The sequence below is a fragment of the Ptychodera flava genome, chromosome 15, assembly GCF_041260155.1.
Source record: "Ptychodera flava strain L36383 chromosome 15, AS_Pfla_20210202, whole genome shotgun sequence".
NCBI classification, from domain to species: domain Eukaryota; kingdom Metazoa; phylum Hemichordata; class Enteropneusta; family Ptychoderidae; genus Ptychodera; species Ptychodera flava.
This window is the reverse complement of record NC_091942.1, coordinates 18,751,093-18,775,116: the sequence shown is the minus strand read 5'-3', so window position 1 is coordinate 18,775,116 and position 24,024 is coordinate 18,751,093. Positions and strand designations below refer to the sequence as shown.

General features: G+C 38.9%; 1 protein-coding gene across 1 annotated transcript; it reads left to right on the top strand.

Moving 5' to 3' along the window:
* The first annotated feature begins 154 nt into the window (after positions 1 to 154).
* Positions 155 to 23,592, top strand: LOC139151426 (centrosomal protein of 131 kDa-like). The gene is made up of 21 exons (XM_070724220.1): positions 155 to 521; positions 1,588 to 1,818; positions 2,912 to 2,972; positions 3,504 to 3,594; positions 4,271 to 4,379; positions 5,075 to 5,704; positions 6,117 to 6,407; positions 7,901 to 8,084; positions 8,502 to 8,685; positions 9,478 to 9,544; positions 11,625 to 11,792; positions 12,478 to 12,603; positions 13,239 to 13,345; positions 14,157 to 14,253; positions 14,568 to 14,785; positions 15,257 to 15,482; positions 16,366 to 16,440; positions 16,905 to 17,053; positions 19,039 to 19,210; positions 20,225 to 20,421; positions 21,208 to 23,592. Exons 2-21 carry the CDS (start codon positions 1,684 to 1,686, stop codon positions 21,344 to 21,346), a joined length of 3,426 nt encoding a protein of 1,141 aa, XP_070580321.1. The 5' UTR covers positions 155 to 521; positions 1,588 to 1,683; the 3' UTR covers positions 21,347 to 23,592.
* Positions 23,593 to 24,024: the final 432 nt, after the last annotated feature.

The following is a 24,024-nucleotide window of genomic DNA, read 5'->3' as shown; positions in this document are numbered from 1 at the left end:
AAGGTCAATCGCTTTAAAATTGAAATAACTTGACTAAAAATATGAAACAGTTTATGTTCATACACGCTCTTATAGACGAAGTTAATATGATATATCATAACAGGTCTTCCGCCCAGGAAAGTGAACTACTTTTGGGAAATGTGATACGGTCGACATTATGGGATGTCGTCACGTTTTGCACCCTGGGATTGATGGAGCACCAGAATGTGATGTTTTCTTTATGAGATATTTTGTCAGCTATCCTTACTCGTCCTGTTTCGGTTTACCCTTACCTAATTTGAAAACTGACGGTAAAAGCAAAGTGTCAAGGTCAGGTTACCTCTTCCTTACCGCAAGGGCTTCTGGGTCTTGATGCGCAGACTCAGTACGGCAGAAGCAATCTTTTAATCTGCAGGAATTCCCGCTTGTGATTCTCAGTGATTCTGTTTACAAGTGCTGTCATATGGTTAAAAATTTCAAACCAACCTCACTGGAATGAGAATGAAGGCTTGCGCTCGAAAGAGTGGATATAGTAAGGACAGGTTAGTGAAACTACTCGGTTTGCTTTTATTTATTAGAAGGGAATCTTGCAAAACACAGTCAGTTTTCATTCAGTTTTGAGTGAAGTTAGGCTAGAAGCTGCCCGGCGATAGTGCATGACGGTGCATGACATGCTACAGAGTATGAACGTGAAAGCAGAAGCTTCGTACAAATGATTATATTGCCTCTCGCTCAAACCATGGAGCTAGTAGCGGACTCCACTTTCGCTTAAAGATGTAGGTTTGCTCCACAGTTGTCTGTGGTTCGATACGCGGCGGAGGCATGAGTTCATATTTGAATTTGTCACTTATTATTGTTTATGAATTGGCAATTGAGTGGAACTGCAATTGTTTTGTGTCTGTAGTGAAACTGGCATCTTCCATCAGATCTCATTTTCATTAACCAGACATGCAAGTCCATTGTCACTTTATCAAAGAGTTCCTTTTCCTCCTTAACATTGGGAAACATTTATCCATCAACCGTATTGATGACGTAAAATCCGGTATCCCCCACCCCTGGCCTGAGTACTGTCACTGAAATTCAGGAAAATATGGTCTACTCATACATACCATGATACCTATAAGTACTGTGCAATCCAATGACAATAGGAAGGACGAATTGGATATTTGTTTTGGGGACAGGAAATTGGATGAGTTATCCTTAGCTTTAAAAAAAGTTTCAAGGAAGTCCATATGGAAAACTAGCATTAGTGTAGCAAACAGTGACTTGCAGTAGATACTTCATGTACTTTTATCGGTGTTACACTACAATTGGTTGAAGTAACCAAGGTGCTGCGCTATTTTGGGTGGCAATAGCAACTCTTCTACCACCACACATGGTGACCTGAATGATGTTACTGTGAATGGAAATAGCGCAGACGCTACTGACACAAATGCTTGAAATTACTTGAGTAGGGGAGGGAGCTGTTTCACCTGAAATTACTGCAGGGGGGATAAAAAATACTTCAAGAGCATATTTTGAGGTTACAAGTATTATTTGATCATGTAAGATTGCCCTCAAGTGTCAAAGGTGCCTTCAAATTAATGACCTACATATTCTTTGTTGCAGGATATTAGGATTACTCTGTTGATGTATAAAGAGACAACAGTTATCAACAGCTGCAGAGAATCAGTGTGAATACGTTTTTGCACCAAGTCCTTGGTAATGGCCAGGAGCACTTTCTCATCATCAGACTTGGATCTCAGTTTAACCGGTTCACAGTTTTCTTCTTCCAAGCGGCCCAATTCAGCAGGTAGATCAAGGCCAGCCTCGAGTTCTGGCAGAAGACAAGGATCAGCTGTGAGTTTTCCTTGAAGTGTTTGTTGTTTCACATTCATTTCTGTCTATATCATTTTAGACAGACAAGAATAGAACAAGAAACTGCAGTTCACAGGAAGACGTACTGAAAAATTTCAAAAGCTACTGCAGCTATACCTGAAATAAAATTGTGGTATTCTATTGTTTACAGAGCTATTCTACACTACAATCCCTTCTTTGACATAAAATGCATTCTACTCACTCATCTCTGCATCCACATAAAACATGGTTCGGAGAATTAACTTCAGTCAACAAAGTTATTTTTGGATTTTTTTTCAGTTGTTTTTGGTTGTATTGGGTAACTATTTGTGTCGTTTCTGTGCTCTGAAACATGGATCAGATCTCAACTCCCACATAACTGTACAATAAATGCTTCGATGACAAAATTTATGGTACATAGGAGAACTTATATCATCAGCTTATTTACATGCTATGTGTATATGTGTGAATAGAGCTGTGATGATTGATAATGTAACATGTTTCAGTAAGCAGAACAATGTAAATACTTTCTCACATGAACTAAAAATAACCAAATTAATTTGAACAGTGATCAACTTTGTCACTTTGAAAATCGAGTGCACAGTCAAGTCTGTGGGCACAAGCAGATCACTTTCACAATCTGTTTCCTGCTGATTTGGACTTTACACCAAGCAAACTTTGAACAACTTTCAACAGCAAACACTTTGCGTACAGTTAATGTGTTTTGGTTGTAATTTAAGACAAAAAGGAGGAAAACAGAAGTTCCTGAATGAGAAAGATGGTCTAATCATAAATACTAGGCATGAAATGCGTTATAGCTAACATTACATTTTGGGGGTATATATTATGTAGTTGACAGAATTTCTTTATGCTTCAGTGTTCACTATTGATTAGTATTTTTGCAAAGGTTTAGAAATATTAATAATTCTGCAATCTGTCCACAACCATAATTAAATTGCCTCTGTGATTAGGGAGGGGAACTTTAATCTGTTTAGTATAAGTAAACTTGAATGAACAGTGACCTTTTACAACATATCTGTGTCAAAAACTTATTTACATCTATGAAACTCTGTTGAATTTGATCTCATTTTCCCAGAGAGGTGCTAACGGACCAGTTGGTGCTGGTGGTGATGCTGCTAAACAGAAACATACAAGAGGTAAAGTTTTCTTGAACATCATAAGTCTCTATATGGACTTTTACAGACATGATCTATCCTTCCCATTTGTGAGTGGCACAATAGAAAATGTGAGGAACTTTCAAACTATATCTGAAAGGAATGTTTGAAGGATCAACTTGTACAAGTAGTAGCAGCTCAGTCTTGTAAGAGAACTTTTCACCAGTAACATTAGACTGCAATAAGGAATATTTGAACTTTTGGTTGAAAGATTGATGTTTTCTCTCCCCTCTTCAGATGAGGTAGCATGTAGCCAAGTCTATTTACTTCTTTGAACTATGAACGAGCATCACATCCGATGTTTTTAGTCACAGAAAATGAGCAAATCTGTTGTTTGTAAGCTTCCATTATCAAGTAAGATGGTATTTTAGGGCAAGAATCTCATTATATTTGTATTTATATAACGGCATAAGCATGCACAACTCAATTTCAGACATCAATTTTTCCCAGTAAGTGTTGAGGGAGAAAGTGCTAAGCAAGGTATTAAACTTTGTGTATGGCAATCCCACACAGGTGGAAGTCACAATGCACAGCTGAGTCAGAGAAGTCAAATTGGTGACAGTGTATCTAGAGGTTCATCCAGACAACCACAGAGATCTGCCAGGTGAGTTACAACTTCCTATCATCTTTGATTTCAAGTTCCTGTTATCTTATGAAGTACTGTAGCTCCTGGAGTCAGCTGTTTTCACGACCTTATTCTCAGTCGTTTTTTTCATATTTATCCGTTTATATTCATTAAATTCAGGATATTATAGTTTATGATAAATTATACAAATTAAGTAATTCCCCTCCAAGAAATTCCTGATTTGAATATAGGGCATTTTGCAGTCCTGAGATCCCAAGGAAAGATTTTTAATCCTGAATGTGAACGGCACCATGTGCAACTTGTCCAAGTGCTTTGAAGTTCACAAGTAAACTAGAAACCCAGATATGAAAAATTTCTTTAGGAGTTGTGGTTGGTAATCGCTTTCCTCTAAGAAGATTCAAACCATGTTAAGGCCTTTCGCTGCCATGGTTTAACCCAAACCCATCGTTCTCAATGATGAGTTGGGACTGATGTACAGGAAAAGGATAACAGGCTAAAGCTAATCGTACCCTTGAATTTCACGCACAGTCTTTCAAGCATTGAATGGCAGTGAATGACAGGCAAGCAAATTGGTCAAGTAAAGGAAATAATGATTTATATGACTTTCACCATTCAAACAAAATTCCCCTTCTCCAGTTGTTAAATCTACTTGAAGTATTCTTGATGGTTGGTTTAATTCTCTTTTTCTTCGCAGCAACGATGATTTTCTAGCACTGTTCGATAGCAGCCACCAGCCACTTGTCAAGACAACCAAGAAAGAGAACAGGCCATCCGCCAATGCTGCTAAAGTCCTGTGGGATCCTGTAAGTGTAAACTGAAACCAGCAGATCAGATAATTTCACTTTATTTTCAAATTAATGATCATAACAGGCATGTCTCATCCCCATAAAGGAAGTACCAATCTACAAGCGTCAGGGTCTTTGCTTTTATCAATAAGTGAAGATAGGCAATTTTGCATAGTAGAACTGGTTATGTTTCTCTTGAACCTCAGATTCAGTGTGGCATACATGCTATTTGATTGCAAGCTCCTCATTTATTATTCCACAGATGAGTGATTCAACTATATGCACCAGAATCTCCTTCCCCCTTGACCTCAGACTCAGTAATTAATTACAAGGTATATCATGTCATCACTGTGAAGCTATAGAAATGGCAGGAAGGTGACATTTCTTCCCCATCGATGTCTGTCTCTTGCATTTTCTTTCAGTGTGTGAACTTTTGAAAATGGAACATACATTTGTTGATCCGGGAACAAGAAGTCACAATGATAAGAATTCATTGTTGCTGACTGCGAATTTGTATTTGGTTGCCTTTGTTGTAACAAAAGTTTAAAACTGGGACCTTTTTTGATGCGTTTGTTTCAATTTTGAAGAAACAATCTAGTGTACACATTTCCAAAATGTAAAATGATTTTCCTATTCAGTGGATCATTATTTAAACCATTAGAGGGTGAAATGCTATCTTACTTAGCTACACTGTTTTCTGTACAAATTTACAGCCATCGGCAAGAGCCTTTCCCATTCCATCCAGTGCCCGGAGTACAAGCACCACAGACTCCTCACCGCTGAACAGTACAAGGGGACAGACGACAGGGACGCGACATACACAACAGCTGAACAGCGAAAGCGACATCGCAAACAAGCGATCACCGGTGTCTCAGAGCTACACTACGACCACGAACATCCTCAGGGGTTCAAACACCAATAACGTTGAGACTTTGAATCAAAATTTTGTACCCTCCGCGAACAAGCGGTCCCCAGCTAGTGCAAACCTCCGACCAAATAACGCCCCAGCTCACCCGACGCAGGGCGTCAGGGTTGGAGGCAGATCTTCCGCGGAGGCTTCCCCTCAGAGTCAGAACTCTGTTGTGGAGGACTACATCACAACGGTCAATAAGGCAGCTGCTACGATACAGAGGGCGTACAGAGAGTATTCTGAGAAGAAGGCCATGGAAGGAGAAAATGAAATCAGGAGACTCTTGGCGAACAAGAAGAGGGAGAAAGAGGAAGAGATGAAACGGGAACAGGAAAATATGAACAGTGTGTTTGAATCGCATAAACGCTCAGAGGATGAGAGAAAGAGAATGCGTGATGAAAAGGCAAGGCAAGCCAGACAGTCTGCTATACAGGTAATATAAAGCATGTGAATTGACCTATAGAGGGAATATCATAGTGAATGCACTGTCATCAAATCTTGTTGAATGTTATTTTGCATTTATAATGTAACATTAAGCTGGTTTCTCATGACCATAGTAGCACCCAAAATATTGGTAAGGCTTAGATTTCAACCAAAAAATGTTGACATAGAATTTGCATATAAATACAGAAATACAGAAATACATATACACCCATGTTGATAACTTTTCAGCACTATTGTCTGTTAGGAGTTACAGGAGGGTAGAGTGACCCATCTGTTTTGATAGCAAAATTTTCAAACAAAACAGAAAATTTTTAACATACCTGACGTCTTTATACATTATGTCACAAGCGAGAAAATTTAGTTGTCTTTTCCAATTCCACCGCTTATTTCAATTCACTTAGGAGCTACAGAAAAAAAGGGAATCCAGGCGGCAAGAAGTCAAGGAGAAAGCAGAGAAGGAACTTTCATATTTACAGGCTAGCGGCAAAGTGACCAAGAAGCCCTCGACGGGCAGCAGGACTCAGAACAGGTCGCGAGCCGGCAGCAATGCCAGCAGTGGTAGCGGTGCCAAGAGGAAAACTAACAAAAACATGACACTGGCGTTAGACATGGATTCTGAGAGTGAATCAGTACCATCAAACAGACCTGCTACGGCCAGCAGTGTTAGCAGAAGAGTGGATGAAATGTTTGAGGCAAGTAACGATAGAACAGAATGTCAACAACGCTAAGAAACCTGCTGCAGTCAGCAGTGTCTGTAGATGGGCAGATAATATGTTCTAGGCAGGATTTCTGTAATGAGTTCTTCCAAAGGACAGCACACTGCAACTACTACATGCTCATATTTCACTTTTTTAGCATTTTCCCGTGCGGCTGGCCATATTGTTTTAGGGTCTTCACAGCCAAAGTAACTTCTTAGACATACCTCAGATTACAAAGACCAATTTCAGTGAAAGGTTGAATATATTGATGTTGGTAAGTCAGATGTGCATGACACAGGGCTCGAAATTAGCGGTAGTCCCACGTCCACAGACTACCAACTTTTCCCTGGGGCTACCAAAATCCATGAAATGGTAGCCCACACGGACTACCAAAGACCGGGACATAAAATTCAGTCAGTACTTGGCGTGCAATGTCCAATATCTGAACTGACGTACTTGAATGACAGGCACTGGAAGTGATGGTCAATGAAAACGCATTTTCATTGCATTTTGATCATAATGTATCAATCACGGGCAATATGCCTCCTCCCTACAGAAAGCCTATGGTCTATTTTTAGCACTGCTACAGTATGTCTAGTCTCGACGTGCTAAGAAGGTCGTGGTCGTTGTCATGACGACTATCAAAATTTTCATACAACTCTGAGAATGAAACAAGTCGTCAATAGATCACCAAACTTTTGAGTATCACTGTTGTCCATTAGGCCAAAAAAAGTTTGTTTCTGGTCACCGCGTGCATCATTTCAGAACCTGCGCGTCATGGCATTTTTTTTGGGTTACATACTGATCAGTACAGCTATCCTTGATATCCCTGTTTGCATGTCCAAAAATGCTTAACAGAAAAAACGGAAGTATTATGCAGCCAGTGATAAAAGAAAATAACTGTTGCATCAATAGTGCCAAACCAGCATTGTTAAGAAAAAAGAGGGAAAAAAAGAAAAACCGCGTCGCCCCATCACTTTTGCTGAATGTCAAAGACCAGAAACATTTTGTTTTTGGTGTAGGGGGGCGCTTTAATCTGTTTCCTTTGGTACTAGATGTGTAAGTATTTCAAATCAAATGACTAGAAAATTCACTTCATGAGCAGAATCTTGAAAAATTGCTTTTTCTTGTCTGGTTAATGAAAAACAATATCCCTAACTAAAATATGCATGGGCTACCAGCCATTGTCACTGGGCTACCAACTTCAGAAAATGGTAGCCCAAGTGGACTACCAGGGGAAAAAGTTAATTTCGAGCCCTATGACAGGGTAATAAGTGTGTCTCAAACAGCGACCTGTTTTGAGTCAAAGATGGCTGTATTTATTAGGTTGTCAGTTTCTTTCAAACTGCTTACAAAATTTTGAAGATATTACTTTTAAATTGTACATTTACAATGCAATCTGAAAAGATGTACCCTCACTGTGGTAAGGTAATGTCTTGAGTCTCTTTCTGTGAATAAAAAAGTGTTATGGTCACTTTATCCTCCAGGAGTCCACCATTCACAATGAAACTACCACTAGCAAGACAGGGGAGGCAGCCCCTGAGGTCGATGCCACCAGTTCTGCGCCTACCAAGACAACGTTGAATGATCTCTTGGCTACAATCAAAATGTTAGAAGAACCAGAGGAGTTGCCAGACGTTGAAAAGAAAGAAAAACCAAAACCTGATTGGTGTAAGAATTGTCCTTCTAAATAGTTTCATTATTTTGTGGAGTCAGAACGTTTGTAATTTAGTGGTTGAGAAAAATTTATGAACTCAGTTACTTGTACAGTCCCGTCTCTTAGAGATCTGTAGCAGTCATAATAAGTCTTTGGTGGTATACTTTTGAGGAAATGCAGTGAACAGGTTGAAATTTCCCCTCGTACTGAAAATAGAGATCAAGTTAACATTTTTTTGTTCCGTATTTGCACTGAAAGACATGCAGATTTGCTGATCTCAATGCAGGGACTATGTGGCATTACTAATAATTCCAGTTATGCACTCAAAAAAAAATGGGACCAAATTTAGAAAATTGTTTAATAAAAGGGAACATTTGTAATGAGATTTGAATGTGAAAATCTCTCTTTCCTTTTTCACCTTACTCTAATAGTGGAAATGTTGGAAAAGGATGATAGTGAGGATGGACATGAAGGGAAGAGGAATTCTGATCTCTATCTGTCTACGGAGAAATTGGACCAGTTTAACAATACAAGGAAGTCTGGAAAGCCATCCAGTACTGCAGACCCAATGAGCAAGTATGGCAAAAATGCACTGCTTACTGACGACAAACTCAGGTAGGTAAAACTGTGTTCCTGAAAGTACATACTGCAGCAGAGATTTTAATTCTGTCGCTGACGTAATTCTGTATGCACAAGCACAGCAATGATGATGAAAGCATTTTGTGTTTGTCAAAGTAGTGTGTTGGGAAGAATCATCAAAGATGTGAAATATAAAAGGACTCACTGTATAAATTATGCTAACTTTCTAGTTATTCTCTCCCTGTAATGAAATGCCCACAGTCGAACAATATTTTTCTTAGGCACAGTCGTTATGTTCCATGGAATATCCTTGAATTTAAAAGCCTCCTTGAAAGTCGTGGAAAATGAAACTGTGTCATTGAAACTTGATAATCCACTCATAATTTTCAAAACAGACAAGATGGTCAGTTGTGATATTGTGAAAATTAGATGTAAAATAATATATTGTGAAAATGATATCTGAAAATGGTATTTTGACCTCAAAAATTCCTTGAAAATTGCTGGAAAGTCCTTGAATTTGAAGCGACTTTAATTATCTCTACTGTGTTTCTGAAGCCTAGCTGTACAGAAACTGAACACACAATGAATCCAAACAGTGTGTCCAAGTTTCTTGTTTTTTTTCAGTTTATTATTACTCAGTGGTATATTTTGCATGCATCTGATGAGGACTTGTTCACCACCTCTCAATATGTTGCCGTAGCCAAACCACCCACAACCAACAAAGAGAGAAGTAATCGTTTGATCAGTTCATGCTTCCATCATCAGGCTTGGTTTAGGTAAACAGATATCTAAATAAAACATTTGTCTGATATTTCCTTGCCTTCACAGAAGTATAATGTCATTCCTTGATGAAGTAGACAAGGCAGATGATGAATCGGATAAAGAGGAAGACAAGGTAATTACCGTAAAACTCTTGACAGAAGTTCTGTTCAAATGAATTCAGTCTGTAGAATAACCCTTTTCCTGCCGAGCGCCCTTGTCCGTTATCCTGCCAAGTCAGTAGAAAACGGCCCCCTTTTCCGTGCCTGCAAAAGATTGGCTCTCCTGCATGTTATCCTGCCAGGCATTTTGGCAGAAACCGCCCATTTTCAGGGTAGTTTTAGCCATACTTATACGTGTTAGACTTCGATAATTTCTACATGCCCGTATACAGGGGAAGGGCTCAAGGTTACTGCAGAAAAAATTGGGGTCAGCGGCTTTGTTTGCCCCAGGGAGTGCGTCATTTTATTGCCGTTTCATGCTTCTTTTACAGAAATAAACTCCTTCAGTATTGCGCACGTCCGCTAGGCACAAACATACACCTCGCTCGTCTGTTAGTCAGAAACCATGGGGTCGTGCTAGGGGTGCGGCAGCACCGGCAAACCTGTCCTTTTTCCCCAGGGTAGGGTCAATTGAATACGTACCTTCAACGACTTGGCAGTGTAGCACAAAAACTACGTTTTTGCCGTTGTACAAACGACATGGCTGAGCCATTGAGGCACAGCTTCCACGTAGTTTCGCCAGCTCGTTTGGGAGTTGGCTTACGAGTGTTACCGTTCATTACCGACTTAATCGAGCGGTCCTCAGTCAGGTACGGGTTTGTACCGTCATGGCTTGGGCTGCAGCTAACCAGTGATAACCAGTCACTACACCCAAGTTGTCAGTCTCACTTTTGCGATGCACGGGTACAACGCAATATGCTTCCATTGTTCTAGCCATCGACGTCTCCATGCCTGGCAGCCATTGTATAGCTAGCTGGTTTGCATAACAAAAGCAGTCCCTGCTCAGTACAGGCGGTATCCCCGTAGCATTGACCTCATGTACCCTGAATTCTCGGTACGCAAATAGCGTACGTAGCAACCAAGGTCGTCAGCAACAGGATACGTTTGCGTGCAAACCAGAGCCAATACTTCGGACGATGGAATAAATAAAAAATCCAAAGCCACGTCCATTGAATGGCACGGCCAAGGCGGTGAAGGACGTTGCCTGGCTTGAACTTGCAGAGCTGAAGCCCAGCTTAGTACGTCGGACACCAGTTTGTAATGGTATTTCCGAGTCGTCATATCCGTTCCTCGGAGGAACAAGTCGAGCCGTCCCGTCAAAAATACGTTCTCATTTTCAGTCACGCACAACTGAATAAGTGACTTTCGTCTCGCACCATCGGCACCATCTGCCAAGTCGTTTGCAAGAGGTAGCCTTCTAGATTAGCATTGCCGAGTTGGTCAAGTTCGGCAGCAATCTCTATAGTGCCAGGCAGCCAAGTACGTCCAACTCCGCCAGAAAACGTCACCATGCTATCCTGCCAAGTCCGCTAAAAAGCGGTAAAAAAAACCAGCCCCCCTCGGGTGTGGGGGACTGGCGGACAGGTTTCTGCACTTCTGCACCTTTCCCTGTCTATCGACTCCCTGCGAAACCCATTTCGAGGAGAAAAGGCGTTCCTTGTCAGAAAACCTCTCCTCGGATGACCCCTAAACGCACAGGGGATAGCAAAACGTAGTGCCGTCGACTTGGCAGGAAAGGGGGTACCCAAAAAGGCCCGATTTCCACCGGGTTGGTAGAATAACGGTCACCAGTGCTTAGATTCTGCTACACCGAATTTCAAGCGGATTTTCACCGACTTGGCAGGAAAAGGGTTAAAGCCAGATGATCTCAGTATGGTGGAGGAATTTAGTTTTGAAGGCAACCCAAAGGGTAAGACTGTTAACAAAACGAATGAATCTTACTCATAGTTGTACAGGGCCAACCACCAGTCATGCTATCAGATAGAGTGAAAGATAACCCTGGTTTAATAAAAGTATTCAGGAAACATCAGATCTTCTACATTTGACGCTTGCTGGTATCAAATGATGAACCTATGAGTGATTCTGTGAACAGATCCATATTTATCTTTACCCCATAAAGGGTGACGCAAAGTCTCATATTCAGGGAGGGTGATGTGATATATTCATATGGTAACCTCTTTCTCATTACCCGCCCCCTTCTGTTTTTCAATACAGACGCCGGATGCCGGCAGCAATCCGGGACTCCTGGTGCCATCTGCAGAGGAGCTTGCCAAAATGGAGCAGGCATCGGCAGCGGCATCAGAAGTGACAAGCACAGTACTCTCACAGAAACTAGAGTTAGATGAGAAAAGTAGAAGTATCAAGATGTTACAGAAAGCCCTGGTGAGTAGAGAGATGTGCATCTCTTTATTGTAACTCCAAAGATTATGTAAACTGTTCTTTGTCATAAGCCATGAGTTAGCCAATCTGTTTTGTATTTGATTGGCATAGGACTGGTATCCTACATCTAGCCCTCTAACCCCTAAGAGTTCTGAAGTCTTGAGTCAATCTAGGAATTTCTTTGACTTGCCTTTCGCCAAACCCATGTGAATGTGTCATGTGAATGTTCATGAGTCACAGAGATCATTCTCTGCTTAGACGGCATACTAATATCTGGCTATTAATCCAGGGGTCTATGCATTTGATTTGGTAGTTCTGTGTGCAATACAGTGTTCCCCTCAGCTTGGGAAAAAACAGAAGAGTGACCAATTTACATAACAATGTATAATTTGCATATGCCTTTGTTGTGAAAATGCATTCTTTTATATTGTTATTAACAAATGAATAGAATGCTCCAAATACGGAGGGCTGGCCCACCCTTCAAAATCCCTTCATGGTGAGCCCTGCAATATTTTCCATTCCAGTGCATTACTATTTGCTTATCTACCAAAACCAGTGTGGAATGGCAAAGTCATTTAAACAAGTGATGAAGTGGAATCCTTTGGCCTCTGACAACTTGAGTGTCTCAACTTTATTGAGTTTAGACTCCACACCCTTTTCAATGAGTGCTTTTTGTGTGTTACTGTAGAACCAGCAACGTGAACTGACAGTAAGACATGCCAAGGAACAGGACAAGGAAATGAAGCAGAGGTTAGCGTTACAAAAAGACGAGTACGAAGGCGCCATCAAGAGACATCTCTCATTCATTGATCAGGTTGGTGATATAGTTCAACATCCACTGCTGGGTGTGTGTGTGTGTGTTAGCATGCCTCATGAAGGCTGCTAGTGTGCTCAGGTTTATCACATTCTGGATGAATATGTCTGACTTTCTTGATCCACAAAAGTTTCTATAATATTGGCAGTTTTCATATTGTTCAACCTTTATGTCATATGCATCCTGAAAAAGCTTTTAAACCTCCATCTCATACTCTGGTAAAGGCCTTTGAACTGTATATTTTGTCATAAAGTATAATAATGAAAATTCAGGGGACACCGTGCAGAGTTTTGGATTAAAGAGAAAAATTACCCCACATCAACCTGAGTACTTAAAAGTTAAAATGGCCACCATTCTCTATGCTAATTCCAAGAGAATAAATTAAATGATTTTCACAAAAAAGCTAGATAGCGAACATAAATTTTTCCTAACAGGTTTTCAAAAGCAATCCATGTAAGCATTAGTCCAGTGAAAAATTGTAAGATTTTTCGAGAAGAAATAAAATATCTTTACCTGACACTTGTTTTACTTATATTGTCAGCTCATTTGATCAGGTCTGTGGCTGAAACCTCAACAGACGTCTTTTTAGTGACGCCAAATTCACTTTCATTGTCATCGTTATTTTTTGTTCGTAGCTGATTGACGACAAGAAGGCACTCAGTGACAAATACGACCAAGTCGTGACTGAGTTGAAGCAAATGGACAAGAAGTACCTCACCAAGATCAAGAAGATGGAAGAAGAGTAAGTGAAGTCATTGACCTTTCTTGAAGAGTATTACAAATGATTGAGAAAAGATACAAATTATTTCTGTTGCGTTTTTCGTTTTGTTTCATTTTATTTGCATTTCAAGGTGTCCAACCCATACAAAGGGTGTGTGTAAAAAAAATACAATAGTACATAATATCACTGCTCAAAAAGAGACACTATATCATGGAGATTACAGAAGCAACAAAGAAACGTAAAATACATTTTTGAGGAAATATTTCAACATTTTCTAAAAATACAGATCATTATCATGAGGTTTCAGAGCTGATTGTCGATGTGAGAATGTTTTGTAAACAAAAGTTACAGAGCCTTATAATTTTTGATGAATCTGTCATATTCATATGTGAAAACTTACTGGTTATTATTCAAATGTGACTGCAACTGGTGTACTTTATAAATGTAATATCATTTAGAATCTACCACTAACCGGCAATATTTGAAGCAACTTCAGCACACTTTAACCTGTTCACCCCCAATTCCCTGTAAACAGGTCCAAACTTAGCATTGATAACAATGGCTTTGGGCCAAACCATGGTGGTGAAAGGGTTAAAGCTGAAAAACAGTGATAAATGAGTATTGGAAGTACACATATTTATCAACACTGATATTTGTAATAGGATACTTTATATTGATGGTAACTGTCTGTACTGTCACAGCAATTTAGCAGCACAACAACATTTGCTTTCAAAGTTTTTGCTGTGAAGTCATCTACAGTCTAGGTCACTTCATTTGTACGTTTTGCAAACCGAGTACCCATCATGACCACATTAGCTGTTCTCCACCGCAGTCATTCCATTGAAGTCAAGAAAATCAAAGAAGTGAACGCAGCGGCTGAGAAAATCAGAAGAGAGAAATGGATTGATGAGAAGACAAAGAAAATCAAGGTAATACTGGACATTATCACTCACGCTGCACGTAAATCTTCCCATGGTTGACAAAATGTCACTTCAGCTATTAAATTATCAAGCAGTGTGTATTTTGCAGAAAAGAAACTACAGTACCTTGTATAAGTTTTTCATAGAAATATTTCAACTACTTCTTTGTAATAATTCTCAGTTTTAGTTGCTATATGGAAGGTGATGTTCTTGTTCATGAGCAATTTAAACTTACCAAGTAGGGGCTGATTGAGGTTGATAAAATGCCATTTGCACTGGATACACAAATTCAACTGCAATAAAATTTTGTTTCAAACCCACAGGAGATAACAGTCAAGGGCCTTGAACCTGAAATCCAGAGACTGATTGCCAAACACAAGGCAGAGATTAAGAAGATTAAAACCATCCATGAAGCAGAGCTGCTTCAAGGCGAGGAGAGGGCCGGACAGAAATACATCAAACACATAGAGGAATTGAGAGATCAGCTGGCAGAGGAGAAGGAATCTGCTTGTAACAGGGAAAGAGAACAAGCTAAACAGAGGTGGGTGTCAAGTCAGACTTTCTATGTACAAGATTTTTCTGTCTGCAGCAAAAGCCTTTCTTTTACCACATTGACTTTGTCTTTGGTCTCTCGTGTGCCTATGACATCCTGTATCCATGTATGTGTAAAAATTGAAGTCAAAAATCAACTAACTATAAAAAGTAAGTTTGAATTGATATTGCAAAAGTACACCTCAATGTTCAGATTGTCAATTGGTATTGAGTAGCTGACATATTAAATTGAGTGGAAAATTGTTCCAGATTTACATTGCAAATTATTTTTACTTTTAGGTAAATCAAGTTTAGTAAACTTGCTGTATGCCAGATACTCAACCATAATAAACTGGAAAAAGATACTTTCGTTTTGCAACTTTCCACTCAAAAATTCTCGTCTATAAAGGAGAGGTTGTTTATGACAGTGCACATGACATGAGGAGTGTAGAGACTGATGTATAAGGTTATTTTGTCATAGATATGAGAAACAACTTGAGCAAGAGGAGTCGGCCTTCCAGCAGCAGAGGCGTAGACTCTACGCTGAGATCCAAGACGAGAAAGACCGGCTGGCTGAACAGGCACGCAGGCAGAAACAAGAACTGGACAGACTCCAGATACGTATGGAAGAAAACAACAGAAAGGCGTTGGAGACAATGAGACATGAATATGAGAAAAACAGAGAGGAATCAGATCGCAGACACAATGTAGGTTTTTGTGTATTTATTTTAATCCACGATACATTACAAAGTCCAAAGAATTCTTGACCATGTTAATAATTTAATTGAGAAAATACAAAAATACAAGAATGTGTATTTTGGCCTAATTAGTACATCCAAAAATATTTATTTATGTCATAAATATGCATAGTAAATAATAAATATTAATAAATATTGGGTGTTTGGAGATCACAGTACTTCATGTGAAGTCAAAACCCAAGACCTTTCCTTTACAATGATGATCTCTTGCATTTTAATCAATTTGATGGATTTTCCAGCATGATCAGGAAATTACCCTTATGTGCTTATGATTGCCAATGGACAAAGACAGATGTGTCCCTGGAAACAACATCAGAATTAGAAGCCAGCAAATTAACAGATTGTTGATAACATTTTCTAAAATCCACAGTGGTCAAATGTTGTTGATTTAGTCTCCTCTGTACCTAATGACAGTCTTCAGTGACGAGAGCATTTACACTCTAATAGGGGAGGGATCATATTTATCATAATCTGGCCATTTGCAGTCCAGCTTCAGTTTCTGATCCCTTTGAGTGCTGTAAATTTTTTCCCACCAAAATTTTAGTGCAACATTTTGCCAATATTTATGAATTTTCTGTAAATTTTGTGATGATTTTGGACCATATTGATATCATTTTTCACAGGCTACAGTTTTTGATCAAAATTTAGGAAAAATTCTTAAAAAAATTCTGGATCTGAAAAAAATTTGGCTGTGTTATATTTTTAAAGGAGACTAAATTTACTTTTGAGTTCAAAGGGTTAAAGGGCATGTAGATGTAGTATTTTCAAATAAATCTGAACATTTCACGCCGTACGCTTGAATACTGTTATGTTGTTGTCTCTCCATGCACAGTCTGAAATCAGAGAGCTTGAAGAAAGACTTAAAGTGGAGAAGGAAGCGTGGGAAGAAAATTACATGAAGAAACAGGCATGTCCAATTTATACTTACTGTATTTGTGTACATGCATTTATTGTATGGATGCATAAGTGACTGCGAGTTGATATTTGTATTGTTAAAATATAAAACCTGACAATTTTAGATATCAAAGACAGCAAATGGATGAGGTGTTGCTCAAAGCAAATCTCCTCAGATTGTTTTCGTAAGGGAAAGCAGGTGTCAAGTGTGCCGTCAGTGAGACACTCAGTCAGTCAAATTGGCCCCTGGACACAGAATGTAAGTCAGTCAGCAAGGACAGGTCAATTTTCTTTCATTCTTGAAATGTCATTTGATCTATGAAATTGGCATTTTCGTCTTTTCTTTTGACTTTGTCGTTATGTAACAGTATAAATATTGAATTTGTTCTACAAAGTCATTGAATTTTCACTCTCAAGGCTCAAAGAAAACTATCACCTTTCAAATTTGAAAAATGGGTCTTTGCATTCACTCTGCAGGAGACGTGGCTGCTTGCCAAGGAGAGGGAGTTGAAAGAAAACGTGCGGCGAGATAGAGACAAGGAAATAGAGTTGGTGATACAGAGATTGGAAGATGACAACATCGCCACCAGAGAGGAATGTGAAAGGGCTGCAGAAAACAGAGTCAAGTCAGTTTAATATTTTATTTGTCCCCACGGACACCGTCCGGGGGGACTTATAGGTTTGGTCATGTCCGTGCGTGTGTGCGTCCGTGCGTGCGTGTGTGCGTCCGTCCGTCCGTTCACGCAGATATCTCAGAGATGCAAGAAGCGATTTCATTCAAACTTGGTACAAGGATACTTCATATGTCATACAGATGCACGTCGATTTGTTTTGTGATACGATCCAATATGGCCGCCAGGCGGCCATTTTATTACGATTTTTTCATGTACAGAGCCATAACTCAGACATGTTTCAACCGATTTTATTCAAAGTTGGTACAAGGACATTGACCAATGTCATAGATATGCACGTCATTTTGTTTTGTGATACGATCCAATATGGCCGCCAGGCGGCCATTTTATTACGATTTTTTCATGTACAGAGCCATAACTCAGACATGTTTCAACCGATTTTATTCAAAGTTGGTACAAGGACATTGACCAATGTCATAGATATGCACATCAATTTGTTTTGTGATACAATCCAATATGGCCGCCAGGCGGCCATTTTATTACGATTTTTTCATGTACAGAGCCATAACTCAGACATGTTTCAACCGATTTTATCAAACGTTGGTACAAGGACATTGACCAATGTCATAGATATGCATGTCGATTTGTTTTGTGATACGATCCAATATGGCCGCCAGGCGGCCATTTTATTACAATATTTTCATATACAGTGCCATAACTCAGACATGTTTTAACCGATTTTATTCAAAGTTGGTACAAGGACATTGACCAATGTCATAGATATGCATGTCAATTTGTTTTGTGATACAATCCAATATGGCTGCTGTGTGGCCATTTTATTACGATTTTTTCATATGCAGAGGCATAACTCAGGCATATCTCAACCGATTTTATTCAAAGTTGGTACAAGGACATTGACCTATGTTTTACATATGTACGTCAATTGTTATGTGATACGATCCAATATGGCCGCTAGGCAGCCATTTTATTACGATATTTTCATGTACAGAGCAATAACTCAGACATGTTTCAACGGATTTTATTCAAAGTTGGTACAAGGAGATTGACTAATGTCATACATATGCATGTCAATTTGTTATGTGATACGATCCAATATGGCTGCCTTGCGGCCATTTTATTACGATTTTTTCCTGTCAAGGGCCATAATACTCTAAGGCATATCTTAACCGATTTTATTCAAAGTTGGTACAAGGACATTAACCTATGTCATACATATGTATGTCAATTTGTTTCTTGATATGATCCAATATGGCTGCATGGCAGCCATTTTGTTACAATTTTTTCGTGTCCTTAGCCAAAACTTGGGCATGTCTCAATTAATGAAGAGGACTCTATCCTCTTAGGACATGTAATCAAAGTACCCTTAACAAGTGGGGACTGTGTCATCACGTGACTTGTTTTGTCATCCCACAATTAGTATCCGAAGGGTTTTCTTTCATGTTTTGTAGAACAAAAATCTGTTACGAACTGTTTTTTGGAGTGTTGTTTACGTTTTTGCTGTGTCGCTGATTGCAGCAGCAAAATCTATTTACAGAAAAAAATTATTAATCACCCTAAGTCAAGGAAGATGCCATGTGTTCAAATTTGTTTTCAAAATGTGAATGGTTTTGCAGACCTAAATTAAAAGGATAACAGGATATAGTCACACATATCCAGGCTGTATCCAATTAGAATTTGGAATCATGGAAAATGCCATGGGGATTTCATGAGAAAGATAGTTGATAAACCCAACAAAATACTTGAAAATTATTGGTACAGCTGTTTGCCTCTGAAAGAACACTTCAACAGAACAGCAAACATGTTGCAAAATTAGCTTTGCAAGGATTTTTTTAACTTGAGTGTAAAAACACGGACACTCTTTCATGCAGTCTGAAGACTGAGGTCAAGATAGTGGATAATATGTAGGTAATTCTAACAAACCGTCTGTCATACGTCCTGTCATCCATTCTTGTCTGTAGGCGTATCAGAGACAAGTATGAAGCAGAGCTGAGAGAGGTTGAAAGGTCAGAGAGGAACACACAGGAGAGGTTGAATGACCTCAAGGCCAAGTTGGCAGATGTTGAAGGAGAGAGCATCAGACTACGGGGTCTTCTGAACCAGAAAGAACAAGAAGTGGATGATATCAAAGAGGTATGAGTTAAAAAAAATATTAGGTTAGGTATCTTCCTTAGATGATTTTAAGGTAGAATGCGCCTCGAAAGTGAAAGACTTAAACTTTTGCTCAAACTTTCCTAAATGAAACTTTCGACAATTCTCTTACCAAAGCAAGAAAAAAAATGGGTCACCGAACAAACTTTGGTACTAGAGAAACAAACGACCAAAGATTTCCCGATATTTGAAATTCAAAGTGGCCGCCATCCATGTGTTAACTCTATTGTCGCAAAACTAAGACAGTGAAAACTTTTCTTTCATCAAGAGCTTTAAAATGAGCCCCACAAGTGGTAGGTCAGAAGAGAATTGATAAAATTTGAAAGCCTGAATTTCTGTCCCCGAGGTGCGTTCTACCTCAACACAGTTGTTGCCGATAAATTTGCTCACATCAGAAATGGATGTAGAATATTTTCAGGGTACACCCACTGAACAGTGGACCCGCTCTTGCTTAGAATAGTAATATGACTGTTCTGTGTTGCTGTTCATACTAAATGTTCGCCCAAGGATAATGTTGAATAGTAATAAACTTAGGATAACGCTAGTCTTGGTGCTTTCAGTGATTGTAAAGCATGTAATCAGTTGAAGTAGTACACTGTATCAGTGTTTTTGAGCAGGTTCAGGAAGGTAAATAAATAGCATTGCCATTCCTGTAGCCTTTTTGTCGTCCTCTCATATGTTTGCATTGAAATTCCCAGGGGAACTCTGGATAACAGATGATAGAACCCCGGTAGAATTATCCCGCCCTTCACAAAAACACTGCATATGAGATCCTCTAAAATACCCATTATTTTATGAAATGTTAAATCACTTTAAGAAGTGAGAGAAATTTTGCAATGTCAACTGAATATCTTTATGTGTAATATGAAATCTTTCTATCGTCTTCAAAATTTGTTCATGTCAATGGTCTATCAGATTGGTTATTACAGTCCTGTATCTGTGCCTCTACTTGGTTCTGTCAAAAACATTCTCATTTGTAAAATTTCTTCCATCTAGGAATGTGACAGACTGAACAGAGAAAGAAAGAATGTACAAGATGTGGTCAGACAGGAATTTGCAGACAGACTTGTTGAGACTGAAGAGGAGAACAAGAGATTAAAGACAGAGATGTCAGAGATGAGAGCCAGACATAAACTAGAAATTGACAGAATACAGAAAGAGAAAGAAGAGGAAATGGCTGAGGTCCACACAAGGTAAAGTTCAGAGATTAAAAATTCATTGCCAAGTCATCCAAGATTTATAATTCACTGCTTAGTCATCCGACCAGTGCAAGAGTGTTGTAACTGACAGTAGTCCAGAAGTGAGTTCAGAAGTGTACAAACAATACCAGGAAAGGATGAGTCAATTTTCATCACAGAATGTGGAAATTGGCTCAGCTCTTGACCCATGTCACTGAAGTTTCCGTACAACATGAATGTTCTCCACGTCAAAGTTTTGCATTGACAAGGGAAAATGAGGATAAAGCTGTTTTGACAAAAGTGATGAGAAAGAGCTCATGTGCTCTGATTCCAAAGAGCATATAATTGCCATGAATTACCGGTCTGCAATGCCAAAAGTAAACTAAAATTGGGGAGAAAATATGAAATTTGTAAATATTGCTGTAGATTTAATGATAGAACGTAACACTGGTTAGCAAGTGTCTGGAGCTGTTGGCGATATGTGTTATTCTTTCTATACAGTAAGTATAGAGTGATCATTGCAGTATCCTTTCACAAATTACGTTGTAATGTATGTTTATTTTACAAAGCAAACTTAAAAAGAAAGGGGAAAAAAGACGAAAGAGCAAAAGCAAAGAGAAAGAGCACACATTGAGGATATATTTCAGTTTTTCTCAAAATTCGTAACAGAGATACTATGATTCAGAACATACTGTTACCATACAGCACTTGCTTTAACCCACTTGAATAATTCACACTGTCATTGAAATTTGGAACAATAGAGATAATCCTTTGTTTTTTTGTGTAACTTTTATTTTTCAGAGTAAGGCAAGCCATTGTGAAGAAGGAAGAGACGGTATCACAACTGAAACAGCAACACGCTGCGGCGGTGAAACGGGCCGACCATCTGGAGTCTCTGTTAGACCAGCAGAGAAAACAGCTGCTACAACTCAAGAAATGACACCGTAAGGCAAAACATGGGAATGCTTTGGAAAAACATTGATTTAGTCTGTGTCAGAGAGGATTGTCGGAATTCAAAAACTGTGTGTGGCAGCAACCAGATATACTGCATTCAAGAGTGCAGACTTGCAGACCCTGGATTGTGGACACATTGTAAATATCATTCCAGGACTGCCAACCGTAGCAGTACACAACTGTGAAGAGTACACACCAGAGCACTTCAAATCTTCAGATGCACCGGAAACATACCCAATACTCCTAAATGGCACTCATCTTATGGTGTCTTTTCATACCAAAAATAGAAACATACCACCTAGGATAGTGTTAAATGACATAGTAACACAGCTTTGCAGGATCTCAGTATAGGACATTGTTGTTTATCGTACCGTTTTCATTTATCACACTAAATACTGACTTCGCCTTTGTGACTCCAAGATATTTTTTCATTATACTGCTCGGAAAATGTCCAAATTCCCATTGCATGTGACTTAAAACACATCTGATTTTAAAAAGTCAGTGTAGTGGATTTTTTTCAGCAGTTTCTTTAAATTTTGCCAAGAACCATATTTTTCATTACCTCATTTCTTATATGGACCTTCAGATAGCATAGTGATTAAAGTCTACACTTACAGTATATGCAATCCAAAAAAGCAAAACATTGGTTTTAATTTTCTGTCTTTACTCCACAGGCACATTGCTTTGAATTTACATAATATACATGGCCATCAAAATTCAATTTCTTCCCTCCAGTGTATTTTTCTCAGAGTAATGAAGTCCATGATTGCTAAATTAAACTTTTGTAGATATTTGATTTTAGACAAATGACATTTTTATTTATTGACTGCAAACAAAATTACTTTATCGCAGTGGAATTGCTGAATTCTTTGCCACTTTCAGAACTTAATTTTGGGAAAACTTAATTTGTGAATTTTTTTTAAATTCTGATTTATGTTTTACCACCAGTCATTTTAGCACAGATAGGAACTAATTTTTGCAGATGGCATCCAGAAAGGCAGGACAGTGCCACCTTGGGGTGAAAAGAGTTATCACACATGTTTTAAAATGCACTGGGTATATTTCGTTCGTAGCTTCAGTAAAATGACAAGGCGTGTCTTGACAGGCGTTAAATGTGGGATCTCTCAGCAGCAAATACGTATAGATGATACATGAATGGGAAAAAGCTCTGCATGGTAATTCTCATTGTTTTGCCAGTCTTTGAGTTTTAGTGGTCCTTCAGCAAGCATAGATTGACAGGAACCAGAGCCACAGTAGAAATCAACTGGTCAGACTTTGTAGCTCTGATTTGAACATGTACCGGTACTTATGCAGTTCTCTTGGGCATATCACACTCACAATGCAATTTTGACCAATACTAGTGCTTTGCATTATAGATTAGTTTTCATTGATCACTCTATTTGCATCCCAGTGCCAACACGATACACATGCATGTATGCAAAATGTGAAAAGAGCGTTGTCAAATCAAGCTAGCCCCAGACACACCCTGTCCTCTGTCGTCATTCCAGAGTAATATGCCTTGGGCTGGGCTGAAGGCAGCAGAGTAAAAAGTCCAAATAATTTTCACAATTTATTTCTGTATGTTTTGTGTTTTATCAACTTTTTTCAAGGCCTATCCAGCAAATAGATAGTTGAAATATCCAGTATTCAGCTTGTCAACGCAGCTTGTTTATGTATCATCTTCATTTGCTGGGCTGTACATCTATATGGACTGTAACATTGCAGATGCGTATGCTGGCAGTCTTCATAACCTCAGATGCTTGGCCCTTCAACATCATGTACTGAAATACTTGAGAAATGGTACCAATTGTCAATGCTCTAATCAACATAGTAGTTTCATACCAATTCTCAAAGGGATGTTTTATATAAAAACAGGCCGTCTTTTCTGTATTTCCTTTTAATTACCTTTTTCCGATAATATGCTAAAATCACATTTCAATAAGTGGCATTGTGTATTTCTACTTACTTTGAACATGTCAATCCAAAGGATAAAGTGATAGGGAAATAGAGACCGCATCCACAGGATCCATTTAAATTTTTATAATATAGGTAGGAAGTGATGTAAAAAGATAGCTTTTCCATTCTTTATTGATGTCTGTATATATGAATGAGTCTGTAAAATTCTGTGTATTCTGTTGGATGTACCATTGTCCACTAGTTACTCTGTTGTGTCAAACACATCACTTTTTTAACCAAATCAAAGGAGCTCAATATTAAAAGAGACAGAAACAATCTTTTTTGTTATGTCTGGTGACTTTCATACCCACTTTTTCCACTGTCATCGTTCTATGGTGAAGACAGCAAAACAATATTACTGTTTCAATCTTGTAGCTTTTAATGGCCCTACAGCCTGCTATGGAAGAATTCTATATATTTTGAACTGCCTCTTGCTTGTGACTGGTTTTGGCTGTATCATGGTAACTGGACTTTAACAGATCTGACTGCCTGAAGCTGAGGGACACGTTTGTGTGTATCGGACACATTATATTGCGAATGTCACACTGCTTGTACCAGATATTGTATTCAGTTTCTATCATGTGTAGGTGTGCTGCAGTAGCTGATAGATACCATGGTTTGTGTTGAACTACGAGCAACAGGACTTGCCAACACTGTCAGGCAGTCAATAACAGAGAAATCAATTCTGTGATAGTGAAAACAACAGAC

What these genes read in the sequence shown, in the direction of transcription:
- LOC139151426 (XM_070724220.1), top strand. Translation starts at nt 1,684, where the DNA reads ATGGCCAGGAGCACTTTCTCATCATCAGACTTGGATCTCAGTTTAACC. An exon ending in CCAGACAGTCTGCTATACAG is followed by an intron (nt 5,705 to 6,116) that starts GTAATATAAAGC and finishes CAATTCACTTAG; the next exon opens with GAGCTACAGAAAAAAAGGGA. An exon ending in AAAACCAAAACCTGATTGGT is followed by an intron (nt 8,085 to 8,501) that starts GTAAGAATTGTC and finishes TTACTCTAATAG; the next exon opens with TGGAAATGTTGGAAAAGGAT.